This window comes from Meleagris gallopavo, chromosome 1, assembly GCF_000146605.3.
Source record: "Meleagris gallopavo isolate NT-WF06-2002-E0010 breed Aviagen turkey brand Nicholas breeding stock chromosome 1, Turkey_5.1, whole genome shotgun sequence".
NCBI lineage: Eukaryota > Metazoa > Chordata > Aves > Galliformes > Phasianidae > Meleagris > Meleagris gallopavo.
In genome coordinates, this window is record NC_015011.2 from 835,743 (window position 1) to 845,553 (window position 9,811).

Consider the following 9,811-nt stretch of genomic DNA (forward strand, 5'->3'; position numbering starts at 1 on the left):
ATTGCGATCGGGTTGGGATGGGATGAGAATTAGGTTTGGGCTTGGACTTGGAATGGGGAAGGGATGGGGATAGAGTTGAGGTTGGGATAAGGCTGGGATGGAAAAGAGAATGGGATGGGACAAGGTTTGGGCTGGGATGGAGATGGAGATGGGCATGGAGATGGAGATGAGGATGGGATGGGGATGGGACCCCAAGCCCCATCTGGATGTGGCAAATGTTTGTGAGGTCACTGTCCTCCCCTCAACCCACTGCCTCACTGACAGCCTCCAGCTCCCACAGTATAGGCTCACCCCGTAGCCCCCCCGGCCCCTTCTATGGGCACCAACACGTGCCCCCCCAGCACCCCTTGTTCTCAGTATCCATCGTCTCAACGGTCCGCCCCCCCCTACCACCCCAACCACCCCCATACGACCCCACCCCACCCCCACCCAATAGCAGGGACGGGGTGAGGAGGTGTCGTCCCCCACGCCCCCGCCCCCTCCGAACGGAACGAGGCCAATAGGAGCGGGGGGGCGGGGCGCGAGGCGCGGCCCCCACGTGCGCGGAGGGGTGCGGAGGGCGCAACGCATGGAGGAGGCGGCCGGGGGGGCACCGAACCCGAACCCGAACCCCAACGCGGGGAGGGCTCGAATGGGGCAGCCTCCAGCGCAGCCCCCGCCAAGGGCCGGGAGCTCTTCAGGGGACAGCGGAAGGAGTCCGAGGTGGGGATGGGGGACACAAAATGGGGCTGGGAGTGCTGAGGAGCTGCGGGTGGGCAGAGGGTTGTTCTGTGGGTGCATGTTTCCATCCCACGGGCACGGGGAGTCCGAGGGGGTTCCGATCCGGGGAGGGGGGGGTTCCCTGAGCAGTCCCCAAGGTCACAGCGCTGGTTATCCCAGTTGTGTCGTCCCTCCCCCCGCCACCCCAATGCCCCCCAGAGCCCGTGGCTGCTCCCCGCACCCCAACACCCGGCACAACGGCACCGGGGGGCCCTGAACACATCGCTGCGGAGCAGCCGTGACCCACAGTGAGCTGCTGTGTTGGGTGCGCTGGGGCTTCGCTCCCCCCTTCGTGGCCCCCCTGATCCGATTAGTCCTGAATTCCTTCTGGGATTTAGGATCCCGAAGGGGATCCGCAGCCCTGGGCTGCAAAAAACGGGGCGAAAAAAGCGGAGTTTTGGTGCAGAGCGCTCAGCCCTGTGCTGCACATCTTGGGGGTACCCATAGGAATGGGGCCGATGTACCTCGCTCCGCCCCACAGCCAAAGGGGAGCGATGGAAGTGCCATCCACGACCCATTCATGCGTTTCCTCCCCGGGGTTTCACGCTCCAGTTCCGCTCCCGCTGCGGGAAATGGGGGAGCGGGGTGTGTGTGTGGGGGGGGTGGTCTGCAGACCTGGGGAGGGACGTAGGGAGAAGGGACAACCCTGGAATTTAAGCTGGAAGGAACTGGGGAGCACACGTGGGGCTGTGTGCAGGGTGGATGCGTGCATGGGGCTGTGCGCTGGATGGAAGCCATGGACTTAAGACGGGAAGAACTGCGGTCCATGCACGGGGCTGTTTGCAGGGTAAAAGCTGCGGGTTTACGTTGGGATGAACTGGAGTGCGTGCATGGGGCTGAGTGCAGGATGAAAGCCGTGGATTTAAAGCGGGGAGGTTTTAGGCTGGGGAGAAATGGAGTGCACGTGTGGGGCTGTTGGCAGGGTGCAAGCCATGGATTTGAGCGTGCACGGGGCTGTTTGCAGCCAGGGCTCGCTGCTATTTTTACGCACCACTTCCAAACACGCAGGGCTCTGTGGATTTCCCCACCGTGGAGTTCGAGTACGGGGACGCCGACAGCCGTGGTGCAGAGCTCGCAGGTGGGGCTGTGGGGTGGCAGCGCCCTGGTAATGAGAGAGAGGAGGGTTTAATTAACAGTGGGGTTAATGACAGAGGAGCATAGGGAATACGAAGGGAAAATGATATAGGAAATGGTGTAAAAACCCAAAACCCTGGAGCTGTTTGCAAAATTACTGGGCAAAATTACTCTCCAAAAATTTCTATGTCACTGCAGATGCAATGGGGCAGTGGGGGGTTGGGGGGTGGGGCAAAGTTCCCCTAGGTGTGGCTGTGGGGCTGCTGCATGGCTCTGGGTCCCAGTTTTTATGCCACACTGGAATATCCATGCTGTCCCCATTGCCTCATGGCAATGTGAAATGGGATCAAACAGGATGGATTTCAGAGCATCGAGTCAGAATCCAATGCCCAGTGAAGTTCTAAAAGAGTTCAGGGACATTGAGATATCAGCACTGTCCCCATTGCCCCATGAGCACCCACCAGGAGAGCTGCTGTGAGGCTCTGGGTCCCATTTGGGTTTTATCAGATTTTAATGCCACGCTGGGATATCTGCAGTGTTCCCATTGCCCCATGACAATGTGAAATGGGACTGAACGGATGGATGTGGAAGCATCAAATGGGAGCCCAGAACCCAGTGGAGCTCTCAGAGAGCTCCAGGACAAGGCCGGGGTTCTGCTCCACATCTTGGGCACATGGGGATATCTCAGAGGAATTTGGTGGTGATAAGAGGGGTGAAAACCCTTCCGGTGACCGCTGACCCTGTTCCAGCAGAGCTGTACAGCTACACCGAGGAGCCCGAGCTCAGCACCAACCGGCGATGCTTCGAGGAGGAGTTTTGCCCCCAAGGTATGGGCTCTGTGTTCAGTGCCCCATGGCACAGGGCTGCCCCACGGCCCACACATCGCTCTGTCCCCTCTGCAGCGCGGGGCCGGCAGTGGTCGGAGCTGGACACAGCGCAGCAGAGAGCCCAAGTACTGCGGCTGCTGGAGGGGCTGGAGGTGGTCAGCAGGGAGCGGCGGCTGCGGGCAGCGCGGGCCATCCTCTACCTGGCACAGGGTGAGCACCTGGCCCAGCTCTGTTCCAGAGGAGTCCTGGGGGGTCCCAGGGCAGCACTCGCTGACCGCATTCCTCCCTGGGCTTTCCCAGGAGTGTTTGGAGACTGTGAGAGCGAAGGCGATGTCCTGCACTGGTCACGGCACAACAGCTTCCTGCTGTACCAGCTGGGCACCTTCAGCGCCTTCCTGGAGCTGCTCAGCATGGAGATCGAGTGAGAGGACGCCACAGCTCCCACCTTCCTCACCCTCCTTTTCGTCCTATTCTCCTCCACACCCTCCTCTTCATCTTAGTCTTTTTTCCATCCTCATCTTCCTCTCTTCCTCATCCTCCTGGACCTCTTCTTCATTTTATTCTTTCTCCCCATCCTTCACCTTCTTCATCTTATTCTCATCTTCCTCACCCTTATCCTTCCTCACCCTTCATCTTATTTCCCTTCATCATCCTTACCCTCTTCATAATATTATTTCTCCTCATTCTCCTTACCCTCTTTTATCTTATTTTTTCTCATCTTCTTTCTTCATTCTCCTCACACTCTTCATCTTATTCTCGTCCTCCTCTTCTTCATTTCATTCCTTCTTTGATCCTCCTCACCCTGTTCCTCTCCTCCTCATCTTCTCCACTCTCCTCCCTCTCATCTTATTGTCCTCATTCTCCTCCTCCCTCTCGTCTTATTCTCCTCATCTTCTTCACCCTCCTCTCCTCCCTGTCCTCCTCACTCTCCTCATCTCATTCCTTCTCCTCGTTCTCCTCCCCGAGGCCACCACCATGGCTGTATTTTGGGAGTGGGCTGAGGATGAGGAGCCACCCCACTGAGCTCATCCCCTTCCCCACAGCAACAGCCAGGCGTGCAGCAGTGCGCTGCGGAAGCCAGCCATCTCACTGGCCGACAGCACAGAGCTCAGGTACCCGTGGTGGCACCGGGATCCACTGGGGATGATGGCTGGGGACCATGTGTCACGTCCCCACCGCACTGTCCCATAAGGGTGCTGCTCAGCGTCATGTACCTGCTGGTGGAGAACATCCGTGTGGAACTGGAAACGGATCCCCCGGAGTGGAAATCCTGCCGGGAGACCTTCAGGACAGAGCTGAGTGAGCTGTGGGGGGTCACGTTATCCTTCAGTGGGGACAGCCGTGCGATGGGGACAGCCCCAAACTCACTCCTGCTTCCTCTCTGCCAGGTTTCCCCATGCGCTCCGATGAGCCCTTCGCTCTCTTGCTCTTCACGATGGTGACCAAGTTCTGCAGCGGCCACGCTCCACACTTTCCTATGAAGAAGGTCTTGCTCCTGCTCTGGAAGGTGCTCCTGGTGGGTGCCCTTTTCCAGGCACTGGGAATGCAGGGAATGGTGCTGGATGCAACCCAGTGCTTAATCCAAGCATGGTAGGGCAACATCATCGAGCTGTAGATGTCCCTGTCGTTGCAGTTGGAATGGGTGACCTCTCAAGGTCCTTTCCGACTCCAACCATTCTGTGATTTAGGATGGCACAAAGGGATGACAATTTCTTTGGGATTTCTGGGATGCAGAGTGCAGAAGAAGGCTGGAGAAATGCTGTGCTCTCTTCCTTCTCAACTCCCCACTTTGATAACCTCCACCTAGAAGCCCCATATTGCTGCATAACCCTGGAGTCCATCCCCTCCCCACTCTGCCACCTCTCTCCTTGGTCCTTAGTTCACGCTGGGAGGATTTGAAGCCCTGCAGATGATGAAGGTGAGGAGGAGGGAGGAGCTTGGGCTGCCACCCCTGCCCGAGGACAGCATCCAGGTGATGCGCAGCATGCGTGCCGCCTCACCGCCCACCTGCTCCATTGAGTTGGCTGAGCAGCAGCAGAAGCGTGGGCACCGCAGCCGGCGGGTAAGGGCCTCCTCCTCGGGCATGGCCAACCCTTCTCCAACGGGACCCATCATCCACTTGAGATTCCATTTTCCTTCCCCTTTTCTAAGCCTTTTTCAGCTCATAAAAGCTGAGAAATAAAAGCTGCTGCAGATCAGCCCTGTGAAGCACTCGAGATGGAGGAAGTGAGCAGACAGCCCTGACCCTATGGCAAAGGGCTGATAAGCGCTGAGACCAAACTGCTTGCAGCAAACTTGTCTTTTTTTAGCTCAGTTTCTGGTGTTGTGGTGGTGTGGTCAGAGGATGAAAATGCCTCTTTTGCTGGGGGGGATGTTGGATGGTAGCTCCAATAATTAAAATGGAAAAGGGGGTAACAGAGAGTTTGCTGTCCAGGCTCTGGTGGCAGCCAGAAGGGAAATTCTCACCCATGGCACATCTGGGAGCTCGTCCCTTTAGGATGGAGATGTCAGGAGCTGTTGGCTGGGAGGAAACTGGAATCCATGGCGTGACACTGATTTCTCCATCCCCTTCTGCTGCAGCCCCTGATGAAGCAAGACAGCTTGGATATCTACAACGAGAGAGACCCCTTCAAGAATGATGAAACAGGAGTTGATGAAGAGGAGGGTGATGAAGTGGATGGTGGGATCGAGGGGGAGCTGGACCTGATGGAGCGGGATGCTCTCCTCCCTACCATACCAGCCCAGCGCCCTCCTATTGAACGGGTGTCATTCCCCAAAGGGCTGCCCTGGGCCCCCAAAGTCAGGTAGATTGTGGGATGTCATTGCCATCCTCCCCAGTCCTAGCCAAGTGTGGCCAAGGCTGCCCAATGCATGGAAATGCCATCTGGGGAATCCTGGGTGCAATGGGAAGGGACAGGGAGTGTGGGCTGGGAGCTTTTCCAGCCAGCTGCAATGGGTCTAGGCAGGGCAGTGCCCTAGGTTAATTGTGTGGTTAATGAGCATGCCCCTTATGCACTGAGTGGGACTCGTGTGTGGCCAAATGAAATCTTGAGGAGCCTTGCTGTAGAGGGCGAGAAACAGGAGAAACACGACGCAGTATGAAGGATTGGTGCTATCCCTTCCAAGACCAATTCTGCTACGTATGATATGGAGGGGGCGGGGGGGGGGTGGAAAAGAGGGTGAAATCCTCAGTGCCATCCCTAAAATCCATGTGAGCTTTTTGCTACTGATCTCATCCACTATCTGTGAAACATAGGAGCACACATGGTGCCATTCCGCTCCATGTCACCATGCTCAGCTCTGGTTTTGGTTCACGTTGTTCCTAACCAATGTGAGCTATGGTGGCTGTAGTCAACAGGTACGAATACCTCTAGAAATTGATCCTAGAAAGCTAACAGTTTCTTGTCCTGCACCAGTGCCCTTTCTTAGCAGTGCAGATATATGTGTGTTTTCCTCCTTGTTTTCATTTCTCTGCTGCTCCATCAGGCAGAAGGACATTGAGCATTTCCTGGAGGCAAGCAGGAACAAATTCATCGGCTTCACTCTGGGACAGTGAGTGTCATGTGTGAGAGGCCACCAGAGCTTGTCCCCCAGCTCCCCTCGGTGCCATTTATCTGCCAGCAGGCGTCCACAGAGACTGGGCTGTTTCAGCTCACCAGCTGTGTGTGGAATGTGTGATGTTCATATGTGATAGAAGTGCCCCAGATCTTCTCTCCAGTCTTGCAGTCATAGAATTATTAAGGTTGGAAAAGACCACTAAGATCATCAGGTCCAACCACCAACCCATCACCACCGTGTCCCCAGGTGCCACACTGCATGGTTCCTTTTGGAGAAGAAACTGTTCCTAGTAACCTGAACGACCCCTGTTGCAATTAAGGGCATACCTCCCATATTATCTCATCCTAGCCTTGTATTTACCTTCTGCCTTCCCCTCCAGGGACACTGAGACCCTCATAGGGCTGCCACGGCCCATTCATGAGAGTGTGAAGACACTGAAGCAGGTGAGACAATGGCTCTAAGATGGGATCTCACAGAAATCAGGGAATCTTTGGCCAAGATCACCGTGGCCATAGAGAGACTGCAGGGCGTCAAGTTTCATATGCATCAGCTCGGTGATACATCACTCACAAAAGGTTGGAGTTGCTTACGTGCATGCTGTCAGCCCACAGTAAAGGTCTGATGCAGATTCAGTCCTCAGCAAGCTCAGCAAACGCTATTGTTGCTTGGTGTTGCATCCTGTAGTTGTATCATTGCTCTGCCTCTGTGTGTTTTGCCAGCACAAGTACGTTTCCATCTCAGATGTCCAGATCAAGAATGAAGAAGAGCTGGAGAAGTGCCCTATGTCTCTGGTAAGATATGCTCCCCATCACTATGTGGACACAGGGAAGAGATGCCACAGAAAGCTGTACATTTTGGTCACACCTCCAATGCTCTCAAACACCACATCGTGACCCAATTGTTAAGTCCCCTAGTTGATTTTTGGGGAGGTAATTGACATATCTCAAGTGTGCAGACCAGAAATACCTTTTTCCCCCTAGTTTTTAATGTTTCCCTGTGCTAGGGTGAAGAGGAAGTCCAAGAAACCCCTTGTGAGGTCTTGTATCGAGCAATGCTATACAATCTCCCCCAGTATATGGTAAGCCTGTGTTTCTTAGAAATAAAATAGAGTCTGTGGGTGTTTGGGATCTGAACGTTGGGATTTTGGTGGGAATCCAGAGCAGAGCTGGGTAAAAAGTCATCTCCAAGAGGAGGCCTCCATAGGATCAAGAGGGGCAGATAGCCAGGAGCATGGTCCAGTGTTTGGAGACAGGACAGCGGGCATCCCTTCTGGCTTTCCTATGGCCTCAAGAGATTCCCACACAATACAATTTAAAAAATTCAAAATTCAGCTCTGTTAAGATGCTTTTTAGGCCACCTACGGTCTATCTTAGGGATAAGGAGAGACAAACATTTAAATACATTAAGCAGCACTGTTATCCATACCACTAGAGCTCAATGCATCAACTTAATACAAAAGCTGAGCTGCCCTGCTGCCTGCAGTTGGGTACAAAAGGAGAGCTGAGCATTGGCATAGCTGGCCTATCACCATAAGTGGACCTTGGGCTGGTGGAACCTTCTAGAGCTGGCTTGAAGTTGTCCAGTCTCAAGGAAAAGGAAGGGATTCCCCCTTTGCCTCCACACCTGCCTCCTCTGCAGATCGCTCTGCTGAAGATCCTCCTTGCTGCAGCACCCACCTCCAAGGCCAAGACTGACTCCATCAACATCCTGGCAGATGTCTTGCCTGAGGAGATGCCGTAAGTCCTCAAGGAGATACCTCCAACTGTTTCAGCCTTGGACCAAGTAGGAATGTCGGGGGTTGCAAATAGGTTCAGGGGGCCCCAGAGGTGGGCACGAAGTTCCAGATGTGGGCGTGCTCACATGGTCCAAGGGATGTGGGTCAGTGGTCCCATCAGGTTGATGGTTAGCTTTGATCTTCCCCCACCACGCCAGCATCACCGTCCTGCAGAGCATGAAGCTGGGGATTGATGTGAACAGGCACAAGGAGATTATCGTGAAGAGCATCTCGGCACTGCTGCTGTTGCTCCTCAAGCACTTCAAGCTGAACCATATTTACCAGGTGAGCACCGAGGAGTCATGGTTGGTGCTCGTGGGGTTGGTGCACAGGAGCACTCCAGGAAATGTTTCCAAGAGGAGCTGTGGATTGTAGGGATGAACCCTAGCCCTGGGACATGATTTTTAGAGTGTTACTCATGCAGAAATAACCTGCCTGCAATATATCTTTGGCTGTGCGTTGACAGGGTGGTTTCCACTCATGTGGAAAGAGCTCTCAGATTTGTGGAAGAACACATGCTGTGGTTAATCAGGTTAGAATTCCGGAGATCTCAGGAGAAAGAGCCTCTCCTGGCAGCAGGGGTGGGGAGGAGTTAGGCAGGATCCCTCCTGCTCTGCCCAATCTCCACGATGAGCAGCGGAGCTGGGCAGGACTCATGAGGTCCTCAGCAGGGTTGAACTCTCAGGGCTCTGGTTTCAGTAGAACCAGCTCAGGGTCCTAGATGCAGTTTGATTTGTGTTAAACAATTAGTAGGTGATTTTTCTTTTTTTCTTTTTTTCCTTTTTTCTTCTTTTTTTTTAATTTTCTTTTTTAAAGAGGTTTCAGTGTGATACATACCCATGTATGCTATGACACATATAAGAGGATTAACAGAAATCCATGTATTGGATTGGATAGAATAAAAAAAAATTAATATATATTTAATATATCCAATTCTACCTTTGTTCCACGTTCCCCTATATCCTAGTTTGCATTCAGTCCCTTTTTTTCACACCAAAGCAGCTCCCTGCATTTCTTCTCCCGGGTGGCAGCACTCCTGAAGACCAGTGTTAGGTCTGGAGAAGGTGTGTTGTTGGGATTCTTTAATTTTCTCCCCTTAGTTCTGATTTTGGTTTAGCTGTCCAACCTTCTCAGGCTGCTGGCTGCTCTTGGTGATGCTGATCTGTGCAAATTGGTCTAGGGAGTCTGCTTTAGCAGAGGAGTTGAAATAGATGATCTCTAGAGGGCCCTTCCAGCCCCTACAATTCTGTGATTCTGTGATCTGTAGAAGCCAGAAGGGAAGTTACCCTGTATCTTTTGTAGTAGTTAATCTCCTCCTTTTCCTTCCATATATAACATTTTCCAACAGGTTTTACCTTGAAAGGCGACCTGCAGTTGCTGAGTGCACCTCTTCCAAAGTCTTGCCATGAAATTCTGCATGGCAATGCACTTTCCCAGCTGCTGGGAGTCATTGTATGTGATGCAAGCCTTGCACACAGCAGACTTGTGCACAAGGAAGATGGTCTGCCAGGTTGAGAGCAAACCATCCAAACTGGAAATGGAAATTCCCAGCACATGCTTCCAGTTGTTCCTGTTGACGCTGACCCGTTTCGCTTCTCTCCCCCAGTTGGAGTATGTGTCCCAGCATTTGGTGTTTGCCAACTGCATCCCGCTGATCCTGAAGTTCTTCAACCAAAACATCATGTCCTATATCACTGCCAAAAACAGGTACAGCCACACGTGTGATGGGCAGTGAAGCTGCAGTGGGAAATGAGCACGATGCTCATACAAGGACAATGCGTGGCATTGAACCCTCTCCATGCCAGATGCTTTCAAAAAA

At 53.5% G+C, this 9,811-nt stretch overlaps 1 protein-coding gene across 1 annotated transcript in view; it reads left to right on the forward strand.

Annotated features, from left to right (window-relative positions):
* The first annotated feature begins 568 nt into the window (after positions 1-568).
* STRIP2 (striatin interacting protein 2) overlaps positions 569-9,811 on the forward strand; it is a 14,329-nt gene continuing 5,086 nt past the window's right edge. The window contains 18 exon segments of the mRNA XM_010707209.3: positions 569-659; positions 662-702; positions 1,768-1,837; positions 2,586-2,660; positions 2,736-2,870; positions 2,961-3,081; positions 3,704-3,772; positions 3,853-3,959; positions 4,049-4,176; positions 4,540-4,722; positions 5,241-5,464; positions 6,147-6,212; positions 6,598-6,661; positions 6,938-7,009; positions 7,222-7,296; positions 7,857-7,954; positions 8,151-8,277; positions 9,599-9,699. Of these exon segments, the coding sequence (XP_010705511.1) occupies positions 569-659; positions 662-702; positions 1,768-1,837; positions 2,586-2,660; positions 2,736-2,870; positions 2,961-3,081; positions 3,704-3,772; positions 3,853-3,959; positions 4,049-4,176; positions 4,540-4,722; positions 5,241-5,464; positions 6,147-6,212; positions 6,598-6,661; positions 6,938-7,009; positions 7,222-7,296; positions 7,857-7,954; positions 8,151-8,277; positions 9,599-9,699 (1,847 nt within the window).